This window comes from Salmo salar, chromosome 13 (genome assembly GCF_965601325.2).
Source record: "Salmo salar chromosome 13, fSalSal1, whole genome shotgun sequence".
NCBI lineage: Eukaryota > Metazoa > Chordata > Actinopteri > Salmoniformes > Salmonidae > Salmo > Salmo salar.
Genome location: NC_138303.1, coordinates 30,394,349 through 30,407,515, shown reverse-complemented (window position 1 = coordinate 30,407,515; position 13,167 = coordinate 30,394,349). Strand labels below are relative to the sequence as shown.

At 44.2% G+C, this 13,167-nt stretch overlaps 1 protein-coding gene across 1 annotated transcript in view; it reads right to left on the bottom strand.

Moving 5' to 3' along the window:
• Nucleotides 1-4,391: 4,391 nt before the first annotated feature.
• LOC106566805 (intermediate filament family orphan 2) overlaps nucleotides 4,392-13,167 on the bottom strand; it is a 28,801-nt gene continuing 20,025 nt past the window's right edge. Inside the window, exons 5-9 of the mRNA XM_014135220.3 lie at nucleotides 8,110-8,276; nucleotides 7,431-7,602; nucleotides 6,762-6,860; nucleotides 6,368-6,504; nucleotides 4,392-6,070 (exon numbers count right to left, since the gene is read on the bottom strand). Coding sequence (XP_013990695.1) covers nucleotides 5,965-6,070; nucleotides 6,368-6,504; nucleotides 6,762-6,860; nucleotides 7,431-7,602; nucleotides 8,110-8,276 — 681 coding nt within the window. The 3' untranslated portion in view covers nucleotides 4,392-5,964. The remainder of the gene's footprint in view (nucleotides 6,071-6,367; nucleotides 6,505-6,761; nucleotides 6,861-7,430; nucleotides 7,603-8,109; nucleotides 8,277-13,167) is intronic.

Below are 13,167 nucleotides of genomic sequence, written 5' to 3'. Positions count from 1 at the left end.
GTCCGGAGCAATGGACCTGGGAAGACATCCGGGACGGAAAGGGATCCTGGACGTGGGAGGAGATCCAGGTTGGATGGCATCGCCTCCCATGGGAACAGGTGGAGGCAGCGAGAGCAGAGCGGCGACGAGACAAGGAACTAGCATGGCAACGACGGAAGCACGAGAGGCAGCCCCACATGTTTTTTTGTTGGGGGGGGGGGCCACACGGGGAGATTGGCAGAGTCAGGGTGGAGACCTGAGCCAACTCCCCGTGCTTACCATGGGGAGCGAGTGACTGAGCAAGCACCGTGCATTCACAGCCAAGTGCGTCCTGCACCAGCGCCCCGCATTAGCCGGGCGAAAGTAAGCATCCAGCCAGGACAGGTTGTGCCAGCTCTACGCTCGAGACCTCCAGTGCGCCTCCACGGCCCAGTATATCCTGTGCCTGCTCCACGCACTTGCCCTAAGTTGCGTGTCACCAGTCTGGCGCCACCTGTGCCACCCCCACGCATCAGGTCTCTAGTGTGCCTGCCCAGTCCGGTGTGTCCTGTTCCTGCTCCTCGCACTCGCCCTGAGGTGCGTGTTACCAGTCTGGCGCCACCTGTGCCAGCCCCACGCATCAGGCCTCCAGTGCGCTTTCCCAGTCCAGAGCTTCCGGCGACGTCCCGCAGTCCGGAGCCTCCAGCGACATTCCCCAGTCCGGTGAGACCGGTTCCAGATCCACGTAAGAAGCCTCCAGTGATAATCCATGGTCCGGAGCCTCCAGTGATAATCCATGGCACGAAGCCTGTAGGGATGATCCATGGCATGAAGCCTCCAGTGATGATCCATGGCCCGGAGCCTGTAGGGATGATCCATGGCACGGAGCCTCCAGTGATAATCCATGGCCCGGAGCCTCCAGTGATAATCCATGGCACGAAGCCTCCAGTGATAATCCATGGCACGAAGCCTCCAGTGATAATCCATGGCACGAAGCCTCCAGTGATGATCCATGGCAAGAAGCCTCCAGTGGTGATCCATGGCGCGGAACCTGTAGTGATGATCCATGGCACGGAGCCTCCTGAGACGGTCCACAGTCGGGAACCTCCGTAGACGGCCCACAGTCTGGAACCTCCGTAGACGGCCCACAGTCCGGAACCTCCGTAGACGGTCCACAGTCCGGAACCTCCGTAGACGGTCCACAGTCCGGAACCTCCTGAGACGGTCCACAGTCCAGAACCTCCTGAGACGGTCCACAGTCCAGAGTCTTCAGCGATGTTCCCCAGTCCAGAGTCTTCAGCGACGGTCTGCAGTCCAGAGTCTTCAGCGACGGTCTGCAGTCCAGAGTCTTCAGCGACGGTCTGCAGTCCAGAGTCTCCAGCTGTGGTCTGCAGTCCAGGGCCTCCGGCACTGATCCACGGTCCGGTTCCTCCGACGACAATCCACGGTCCGGCAATACAAAAGCGGAGGGATCAGCGGGCGGAGTGGGGGCTACGCCCCGAACCGGAGCCGCCACCAAGGGTAGATGCCCACCCGGACCGGGAGTCCGCACCTTTGGGGGGGGGGGGGGGGGGGTACTGTCACGCCCTGACCTGAGAGAGACGTTTTTCTCTGTTTAGTTAGGTCAGGGTGTGATGTGGGGGGGGCATTCTATGTATTGTATTTCTTTGTTTTGAGCCGAGTATGGTTTCTAATCAGAGGCAGCTGTCTATCGTTGTCTCTGATTAGGAATCATACTTAGGCAGCCTTTTCCCACCTGTGTTTGTGGGTAGTTGTTTTCTGTTTTGTTATCAGGGACCTGACAGAACTGTTGGCTTTCGTTTCTTTGTTTAAGTTTTTCGATATATATAATAAATTATGAACACTTACCACGCTGCACTTTGGTCTACTCTTCCTACCACCAACGAGAGCAGTTACACTAAGACAGTTTTTCCCGGATTCAGATTTCTGTCCTTTGCGCTCAGTTCATGACATTTGACTTGACATTCTTGTTGACGTCGCACTGTCTCCTCTGCGTTCGCTGGTTTGAGTAGGTCAAAGCTTGTGCATAGTTCTCTCTTCATGAGTAGCAATGCAGGCAGGTGGTTGTGTGAGGGGTGTTCCTGTATTGCAGGAAGCTGTTCAAGCATAGTGCGGTGTCGCTTGACTCTGAGATGTTTCATGGTCTATACCAACATCTCTGCCACCCTGTTGGTAGATGGGTGATACACCATTCACCTGTATGAACCATTTTTTGGGGCACTAGCTGCCTTCTGTTGTCGCTAACAAGTCGGAGTGGAGATCCGAACCGACTAAACACTTCTCAGAAGTTGTAGACCTCATGATGGCTAACTCTGGCCACTTGCTATGAGCATCCACGACCACGAGAAACATTCTGTCTTCAATTGGACCTGCGAAGTCGACATGTATGCGCTGCCATGCCTCCTCTGGCCAACCCATGGATTAAGAGGTGCAAGTTGAGGTACGTTGCGAACCTTCTGACATGAGGAACATGTTTTCACTTTCACCTCAATGCTTCCCTCCGATCCAGGCCACCAGAAGTAGCTTAGTGCGATTTCCTTCATGCAAACCAAATACACTGCAACACAGTGGTCTTAAACAGAACGAAACAGGGATAAATATACCTGTATTTATCCAATAGAAGCTCTCGTTTGCAACTGTTGGACTAATGATTACACCCTAGATCAGCTAGATGCAGGCAAGAGTGTGCAAGGCGGTATTGCATGTGTCACTGTCTGTCCATGTGTCACTGTTTGCCACCTCAAATTTCTCTCTCGACTTGTGTGCACCTACGTTGTAAATGTTCATTCATAGGCCAGGTTGTAACAAGCTCATGATGGGTATAGGTAAAATTTGAGTATCATGTAGTAGCCTAAAACTATAGAAGTGTAGAAATGTACTAACAATATTAGCCATTAACATTGTATTTTTTGTGGTAACAATTAGTGGTCCAAGAAGAGGAACAAGAACAGCCAGGCCTCAGAGGCAGCACAGGACCAGGCTAAGATTCCCCACGAGGATGACTATTGCATACTTAAGTCCATACATTTGTTTAAATGTATTTAATTAGGCCACTCAGCTAAAAACGAATTCTTATTTACAATGACGGCCAAACCCGGACAACGCTGGGCCAATTGTGTGCCGGCCTATGGGACTCCCAATCACGGCCAGATGTGATACAGCCTAGATTTGAACCAGGGACTGTAGTGATGCCTCTTGCACTGAGATGCAGTGCCTTAGACCGCTGTACCACTCTGGAGCCCCATCTGCTCTTGGATCAATTTTAAATAAATTGTGTAAATAGTTTAACATTTTAATACACAAGGCTATTGGGCTTTTATATAATTCCACTACCAATGCCTGACGGACACTGTTTGACGGACACAAAATCATGCTAATGTCAACCATCTCTCCTGCCAGTGGTGATCCATGGCCCGAAGCCTCCGGCGGCGATCCATGGCCCGAAGCCTCCGGCGGCGGTCTGCAGTCCAGAGCCTCCGGCGGCGGTCTGCAGTCCAGAGCCTCCGGCGGCGGTCTGCAGTCCAGAGCCTCCGGCGGCGGTCTGCAGTCCAGAGCCTCCGGCGGCGGTCTGCAGTCCAGAGCCTCCGGCGGCGGTCTGCAGTCCAGAGCCTCCGGCGGCGGTCTGCAGTCCAGAGCTTCCGGCGACGGTCGGCAGTCCAGAGTCCACGGTCCGGAGCCTCCGGCGACGATCCACGGTCCGGAGCCTCTGTCACACCCTGACCTTAGAGCCTTTTTTATTTTCTATTTTGTTAGGTCAGGGTGTGACTTGGGTGGGCATATCTAGGTTTCTATTTCTTTGTTGGCCTAGTATGGTTCCCAATCAGAGGCAGCTGTTTATCGTTGTCTCTGATTGGGGATCATAGTTAGGCAGCCCTTTTTCCCCACCTGTGATTGTGGGATCTTGTTTGTGTGTAGTTGCTTTCTGCACTGCATATAGCTTTACGTTCGTTGTTGTTTTTTCCGGTGTCATTTTTATTAAAAAGTAATATGTACGCCTACCACGCTGCACCTTGGTCCAGTTCTTCAAACGATCGTAACAAGGACTGGTTATTATTTTATACTATACATTATGGCTTTATGTATGACTGTGATTGTGTGAGTCTGAGAAAACAGTGAGAGAGAAAGAACAACTTGTCAGATGGTGCATTGGAGACTGATGTGTTCCTGTCCTGTCTATTCACAATACTATTGCAGATCGACATAAAAGACAGCTGTGGTGTCGCTCTTCATTTCTTGGTTCTCCTGTGGTACATATAAAGACCGCTACAACTGTCTGAAATGTGTTGCAACGTTACAGTAATTCAGATGAATTATATTTGTAATCAAGTACAAATTTAAATCTTACACAGTAGGCTGTCAATTTGCTATCTGCCCCAAGACAGAACATGTTAAAATAAAGTGCAATCTTTTTATTGAATAAATTGTTTGCAATATATGGTTCAGAATTCAGCTGCATTCTGCACATAAAATACAAATATGAAACTTGCAGCCAGCAAATCCCTGCCAGCCATGACTGTTCCCAAAGAAACTAACAGATATATTAAATTACGAATGTCAAAAATCATGAACAATTGAAATGTGATTATCCTTTTTTATGATTCAAAATTGCTCTTTTACATTTTTTTGGAGAGCATACAAAACGATGAAATCTAAACAAACATCCATAACAGGCTGTGTGTATCATAAATGATAAATGTTCATGCTAAAGTAGAATTGAACAAAAATAGAACAAACGTAATAAGGCAATTCATATTAATTGAGTCCAGCGTACATATCAGTAGCCTGGTCCCAGATCTGTTTAAGCTGTTCTGCCAACTCCTATGGTTATTATCATGCCAAACCAACCATTGGAGTTGGCTAAAGAGCACAAACAGATCTGAGACCAGGCTCGTATCAGTAGGCACATGGGTATTATTTAAATGACCATGTTTGTTCATATTTACCCTCTGAAAATACTGAGTGACACCATGTTGAGGCCAGATGTACAGTTGGCACTGGTACAATGGTTTCGCCTTTTTTGTTTTAGAGAGATTTAAAAAAATAAATAAAAAAATGTAGGAAAAAGGTAGAGACGTTAAGAGAAAGAACGAGAGAATAAACGAAAAGTAAATTAAGACAGTGTTGTGGTTTAGCTTTTAGCTTTGTATTTAGGTCTCTGTTTTCTTTTGATTGCCTTCTGAAAATGATAGGTGTAAATTTGCATTAGTGCAAATGCTTCGTATATCTGGCCCCAAGTCTTCTAGGCTGTCAGATTAATAGACAAATCATAACTGGTCAGCAAAGTAATGGAGGTTAGTCCAGAAAAATAAGGCTTGCTTATTGCATAGTACAGTACTTCAACTCAGTTTTACCCCTCATCTGATGGCTGTGTCCAGATATGGGGGAACTGGGACACATTTACTGACTTTACAGTACCTGCAAAGGCACTCTGGGCCTTCTTTGTATGTGTATAAGCAATGACATCTACAGTAAGGCAATCTCAAGAGTGCATCCGAATCTGACTTCAGTGTGTGAAGACTGACTTCTTTAGTACATGAAATGCAATTTCCCTGCCAACACTTACTCTGAAATATATCATATGGACCACTTTGATAGACCCTCTAATGGCTGAATATGTCCGGATTTCTGTATCTTAACACGGTTAGGATGAATACTGGGGTGAATACACAGTTAAATGACCATAGGTGTACAGTAAGTTGAGTGTGTGTGGAGATATTTGTGTTGAGTAGGGGTGAGCACTTTTGTCCGTGATAGGACAGTGAGAAGCAGTGAGGAAGAACCACAACTGCACCTTGTTGAGGAATACAAGTTCATCCCTGTATGGGTAATAAACGGTGAAGCACCAATAGTTTACATTGTCCAGAGGACTCCTCCTAGATCAACTGGAAATCTGCTGAAGGAGAGGAGGATCACAGCATTTCCTCCATCATCTCTGCTGGATCAGGTGGTGGAGGGGCCGGAGGGTCAAGGGTCAGGATTCAGTTATCAGCTGACCCCTCCTACTGCCTCTCCGTCCTTCTCCAGCTCCTCCTGGATCTCATCACTGTTCCCTGAGTCGCTGCTCGCCACTGAGCTAAATGATGGAGATTTCCTATATCAGAGGGAGGAAATAAGGAAGATGTCAGTCATATCCTCTGTATGATTAGGCCGACTGTATTGACAGAGCAAGTCCAGAATTACTTGTCTAGACTAGTGCTTAATAACACGTGAGGAGAAACAACTAACAATGTCTTTGATGGTAAATATATATATTTTTTTACAAAAAAACAACAATGAAATAAAATGGAGACTGATTAATGTTGACGTGTTGGCATCAAATGGAAAAGTGCCCCATTGCATTGAAATTACATTGTTTCTCATCATGTGTGGAGAAAGAGGCATGTCTGACCTGCCGTTGCCCCCTGAACCCTTAATGAGTCGTCTGCAGGTCTCCATCTGCACATCCAGGCCTCTCTTCATAGAACACATCTCCATGTACTCCTGTAGGTGACGGTTCATATCACTCTTAGCTGTAGCCAACTCATACTGGTGGGGAGAAAGAGAATCAGAGAGGTGGGAGAGAGGAGGAGTGAAAGAGAGTGAGGGAGGTGAATGATGTAAGAGTCAGAGCAAAAGAATGGGAGGAGATGTGAGAGGGTGAGTCAGAGAGGTGATCGAAAGGAGAACAGAGGTTGGGGGGTAAAGATGGACTGTAGACAAATATGAATAAGAATGAATGACTAACACACAAGAGAGTGAGTCACACAACATTAACTATGACCTCTGTTCTCTTGATCTCCCACCTCTATTTGCCCCATGGTTTCCTGGTACTCCTTCTCTCGGTTCTGGAAAAGCATCTCGGTCTCGTCTATCAGGCTGCCCAGACTGCCATCCTGAGAGGCCTATCAATCCACAACAGACCCATTTAAACTATGTGTACTGTAGCAACATTCAAAATACAGTAGTAGACTTTACTTTGCAAGTTTCAAGTTTTAATGTCACATGCACAAGTACAGTGAAATGCCTTTCTTGCAAGCTCAAAACCCAACAATGCAATAATAAAACAAAATAGCAAAGTTGGGTTGGAGCTTGCAAAACGGTGGCCATCCAGTACGGCGCCATCTTTTTTTGCCGCTTGGAGACTTGCGCTATCTACAATAAGCACTTTTATACAGTTAACATTCGTACAGTTGTAGAATGTAGATGGATAAATAAGGTAGATAAACATTGGTCGAACACACAATTAAACAGCACACAACACATAATTAGACAATAAATAATAAAATACATTCAAATAAATAATTACACAGTTGTATTGACATATATTTCCTTTACATTCTCTGAGGCCACTCAGAATAAAGACCTTACAGCACTAGGGCATGAGGTGATTCATCAACGGAGACAACTGACTTTTTTTTTTTTTTAAGTTCCCAGACAATGCTTTTAGATGAACAGTAGGGGGCAGCACTAACCTGCCCAGGGCCCTCCCCTTGTCCTTCTGCTGCAGCACAGGCACCTGCAGCAGCGCTGGCTGCAGCACAGGGGGTGTTGTAGTTGGCGAAGTCCTCCCAGAGGAGCAGTGTCTCCCCATTCTCCTCCCAAGCCAGGCTGTCACAGTCGTCATCAAAGTCAAACGTCTCCCTCCTGGTGACAAAGGAATTATCATCTGAGCAAGTTCTGCATACAAGAGAGGATGGAGAAGTGGGGAGAGGGAGGGACAGAAAAAAAGAGAGGAGACATGAAGGTGGAAAGGGAGGGGAGAAAAGAGAGAAGACAAAAAGGGAGGGGGGAAACCAAACCGAAAGGCATGCACATTTGAAAAGGGTTGCAAAATGAAGAGGACAGGGAAGAGAAAGAAAACAGAGAGACAGACAGACAGTGACTGACAGACAGATGAAAACATGACACAGTAACAAAGCACACATGAAACTGACTAGGAGATGCTATCTAACGAGACACACTACAGTGGGGATATAATTCCAAGAATCATATTGTATGGCTCAAACCACACAGTTATTTGGATAACATTTTGACCTTAGTCCTTGAACTAAACCAGGTCAAAAATCGATCAACGGCAAAGATCCAGCACTCATTAGCAATTTAGGCAAAACAGGAAGTTACATAACACAGGTCAAAGGTTGGGCCACTCACAACTGGTTGAGCATGCGTTTCATCTCGTCTGTGATGTTGAGTGACCCTACGACGTGCTCCTTATCTTCATCCTCCTCTCCCCCAGCAGACTCAGCTTCCATCTCAGGACTCCTCTCCTCACACACAGCCTTACGCTCTTTCTTCCTGCACGACGCAGCACCAGCCCCCTGTGATAAACCCACCACACACTAGTCAACTGTTTGTGAACTAATTCACTGCACCTACTACACATGTGTGAAGGGGAGTGAGAGTGTGTGTGTGTGTGTGTGTACGTAAAATACACATTTCATGGACATCATTATTCTTTCTTCATATGGAATGGCCCAATATACTGGTGTTTGACACTGTACCGTACATAAGCAAACATACAGTACCAGTCAAAAGTTTGGATGCACATACTCATTCAAGGGGTTTTTCTTTATTTTTACTATTTTTCTACATTGTAGAATAATAGTGAAGACATCAACACTATGAAATAACACATATGGAATCCTGTAGTAACCAAAAGTGTTAAACAAATCAAAATATTTTATATTTAAGATTCTTCAAAGTAGCCACCCTTTGCCTTGATGACAGCTTTGCACACTCTTGGCATTCTCTCAACCAGCTTCGTGAGGTAGTCACCTGGAATGCATTTCAATTAACAGCTGTGCCTTGTTAAAAGTTAATTTGTAGAATTTCTTTCCTTAATGCGTTTGAGCCAATCATTTGTGTTGTGACAAAGTAGGGGTGGAATACAGAAGATTGCCTTGTTCGGTAAAAGATTTCCCTGGGAGGAGGGCTTTTAGTGGGTGGAATAGTGGGACCAATTGGAGGTTTACTTAGTAGCAATGCAAATATCATGGTACAGCTATATAGACACTCAATCATCATGTTACTTTTTAATGGTACGTTTACAAACATATGTTTTGATAAATAGAATTGAAACTTGTGTCTCATTATGATAAGTGGAGAAATAAGTATAGCCAGTTATAATTGTAATGGCCTAGCAGATAAGAAAAGACGATCAGTATTTACCTGGCTAAAAGAGAAGGAATTTAATATCTATTGTTAACAGGAAACTCATTCAACAATTTTAGATTAAGTTTTGTGGAAAAAGGACTGGGGGGGTGAAATATATTTCTCCCATGGGCAAAAAAATGTAAACGGGGTGATGACATTAATTAACAGTAATTTTGATCCATATGTGCAAATTGTCCAAACAGATCATCAAGGTAGATATATTAAATATGTTATTGGACAATAAACAGATATGGCTTATTAACCTATACGTTCCAAATAATGATGATCCAAGGTTCTATGAAAATATATATAAGAATTTATCAACTCTACAAGCAACACTAGACTCTATTATTATGTTGGGGTATTTTAATACAGTTTTAAATACCTCTACAAACTATCACCCTCAGGCACTTAAGGAAATCATGAATGTCATGGATATATTGGAATTACTGGATATATGGAGGCTTAAATATCGTGACCTAGTGAGATATACATGGCGGAGGCTTAATCAAGTCGTCTTGATTATTTTCTTATGTCATGCTCTCTGGCTCCAAAAGTTTAAAAAGTGTTGATAGGGGACAGAATGCAGTCGGATCACCACATAATTGGCATATATATTACTCTTACAAAATTCCACGTGGGCGAGGATATTGGAAATTTAATCAAAGCCTACTGGATGATAACTTGTTCATAACTAGGACAGAAGAATTTATATGACTTTTTCCCGACATAACATAGGTACATAGATCCCCTTATTGTATGGGACACTTTTAAATGTGCCTTTAGAGGCCATGCAATTCAGTACTCATCTATAAAACAAAAGCAATTTAGATCAAAAGAGTCCATATTAACAAAGGAAATTGAAGGACTAATAGTACAGATAGCAATAAAAACTGTACAATAGAGGCACAGAATAAGTTAGAGGAAAAACAAAAAGAAATGGAGGAACTTATTCAAGAAAGATCCAGTGTAATATACACTGCTCCAAAAAATAAAGGGAACACTAAAATAACACATCCTAGATCTAAATGAATGAAATAATCTTATTCAATATTTTTATCTTTACATAGTTGAATGTGCTGACAACAAAATCACACAAAAATAATCAATGGAAATCCAATTTATCAACCCATGGAGGTCTGGATTTGGAGTCACACTCAAAATTAAAGTGGAAAACCACACTACAGGCTGATCCAACTTTGATGTAATGTCCTTAAAACAAGTCAAAATGAGGCTCAGTAGTGTGTGTGGCCTCCACGTGCCTGTATGACCTCCCTACAACGCCTGGGCATGCTCCTGATGAGGTGGCGGATGGTCTCCTGAGGGATCTCCTCCCAGACCTGGACTAAAGCATCCGCCAACTCCTGGACAGTCTGTGGTGCAACGTGGCGTTGGTGGATGGAGCGAGACATGATGTCCCAGATGTGCTCAATTGGATTCAGGTCTGGGGAACGGGCGGGCCAGTCCATAGCATCAATGTCTTCCTCTTGCAGGAACTGCTGACACACTCCAGCCACATGAGGTCTAGCATTGTCTTGCATTAGGAGGAACCCAGGGCCAACCGCACCAGCATATGGTCTCACAAGGGGTCTGGGGATCTCATCTCGGTACCTAATGGCAGTCATGCTACCTCTGGCGAGCACATGGAGGGCTGTGCGGCCCCCCAAAGAAATGCCACCCCACACCATGACTAACCCACCGCCAAACCGGTCATGCTGGAGGATGTTGCAGGCAGCAGAACGTTCTCCACGGCATCTCCAGACTGTCACGTCTGTCACATGTGCTCAGTGTGAACCTGCTTTCATCTGTGAAGAGCACAGGGCGCCAGTGGCGAATTTGCCAATCTTGGTGTTCTCTGGCAAATGCCAAACGTCCTGCACGGTGTTGGGCTGTAAGCACAACCCCCACCTGTGGACGTCAGGCCCTCATACCACCCTCATGGAGTCTGTTTCTGACCGTTTGAGCAGACACATGCACATTTCTGGCCTGCTGGAGGTCATTTTGCAGGGCTCTGGCAGTGCTCCTTCTGCTCCTCCTTGCACAAAGGCGGAGGTAGCGGTCCTGCTGCTAGGTTGTTGCCCTCCTACGGCCTCCTCCACGTCTCCTGATGTACTGGCCTGTCTCCTGGTAGCGCCTCCATGCTCTGGACACTACGCTGACAGACACAGCAAACCTTCTTGCCACAGCTCGCATTGATGTGCCATCCTGGATGAGCTGCACTACCTGAGCCACTTGTGTGGGTTGTAGACTCCGTCTCATGCTACCACTAGAGTGAAAGCACCGCCAGCATTCAAAAGTGACCAAAACATCAGCCAGGAAGCATAGGAACTGAGAAGTGGTCTGTGGCTACCACCTGCAGAACCACTCCTTTATTGGGGGTGTCTTGCTAATTGCCTATAATTTCCACCTGTTGTCTATTCCATTTGCACAACAGCATGTGAAATTTATTGTCAATCAGTGTTGCTTCCTAAGTGGACAGATTGATTTCACAGAAGTGTGATTTACTTGGAGTTACATTGTGTTGTTTAAGTGTTCCCTTTATTTCTTTTGAGCAGTATATTATAAAAATAAAGCGAACTGGATGGAATATGGGGAAAAATGCACCAAATTCTTTTTCAATCTTCAACACAGAAATGCTACCAATTTTTTTTATTGAAACTTGTTACAAATGATGGAGTCACGCATGATTCACCAAATGATATTTTGAAAGAGGAAGTAAAGTACTTTAAGAATACGTTTTCATTTCAGTCGCCTCCATCTCCACTAACCGAAGCTAAATTGTATGGATTTTTTTCCCCTATTAATAATGTAAAATTAACATCGGGTACAGAAAGACTCATGTGAAGGCCAAATTACAAAGGAGGAACTTCTTGATGGAATTAAAGCCTTTAAGTCTGGGAAAACTCCAGGGCTGGATGGCATACCAGTGGAAGTATACCAAACTTTTTTTTATATAATCAGAGGACCATTATTAGCATGTTTTAACCACTCCTATATAAACGGTAGATTATCGGACACGCAACAAGAAGGTTAGATTTCATTATTACTGAAACAAGATCCAAGTGGTATATATAAAGATCCAGTCCATTTTAAATATTGGAAGCATCTTACACTCTAGCAATATCCTTGGCGCATAGAATTAAAAAGGAATTGTCAGATATTATTCATCCTAATCAGACAGGTTTTTTACATGGACGATACACATTAGAGATAATGTAAGACAAGTACTGGAAACAATACAATACTATGAAATATCGGGGAAACCAGGGCTAGTTTTCATAGCTGATTTTGAAAAGGCTTTTGATAAAGTACGATTGGAGTTTATATATAAATGCCTTGAATATTTCAATTTTGGAGAATCTCTTATAAAATGGGTTAAAGTTATGTATAGTAACCCTAGGTGTAAAATAGTAAATAATGGCTACATCTCAGAAAGTTTTAAACTGTCAAGAGGAGTAAAACAAGGTTGTCCACTATTGGCATATCTATTCGTTATTGCCATCTAAATGTTAGCTGTTAAAATTAGATCCAACAATAATATTAAGGGATTATAAATCCGTGGCTTAAAAACAAAGGTGACATTGTATGCTGATGAATCATGTTTTCTTTTAAAACCACAATTAGAATCCCTCCACGCCCTCATAGAGGATCTAGATACTTTTGCTAACCTCTCTGGATTAAAACCAAATGATCATATTACGTATTGGATCACAAAAAAATTCAACTTTTACCTTACCGTGTAGTTTACCAATAAAATGGTTTGACGGGGATGTGGACATACTCGGTATACAAATCCCAAAATACATAAATGATCTCACTATATGTAAGATCTTGCTACCATGGAAAGGAAAATACCTGTCTATTTGTGGAAAAATCACCCTGATTAACTCTTTAGTCATATCACAGTTTACCTATTTGCTTATGGTTTTGCCTACACCTAGTGACCTGATTTTTCAATTATATAAACAAAAGATATTCAATTTTATTTGGAATGGCAAGGCAGACAAAATTAAAAGGGCCTATTTATATAATGCATATGAATTCAGGGGGCAGAAA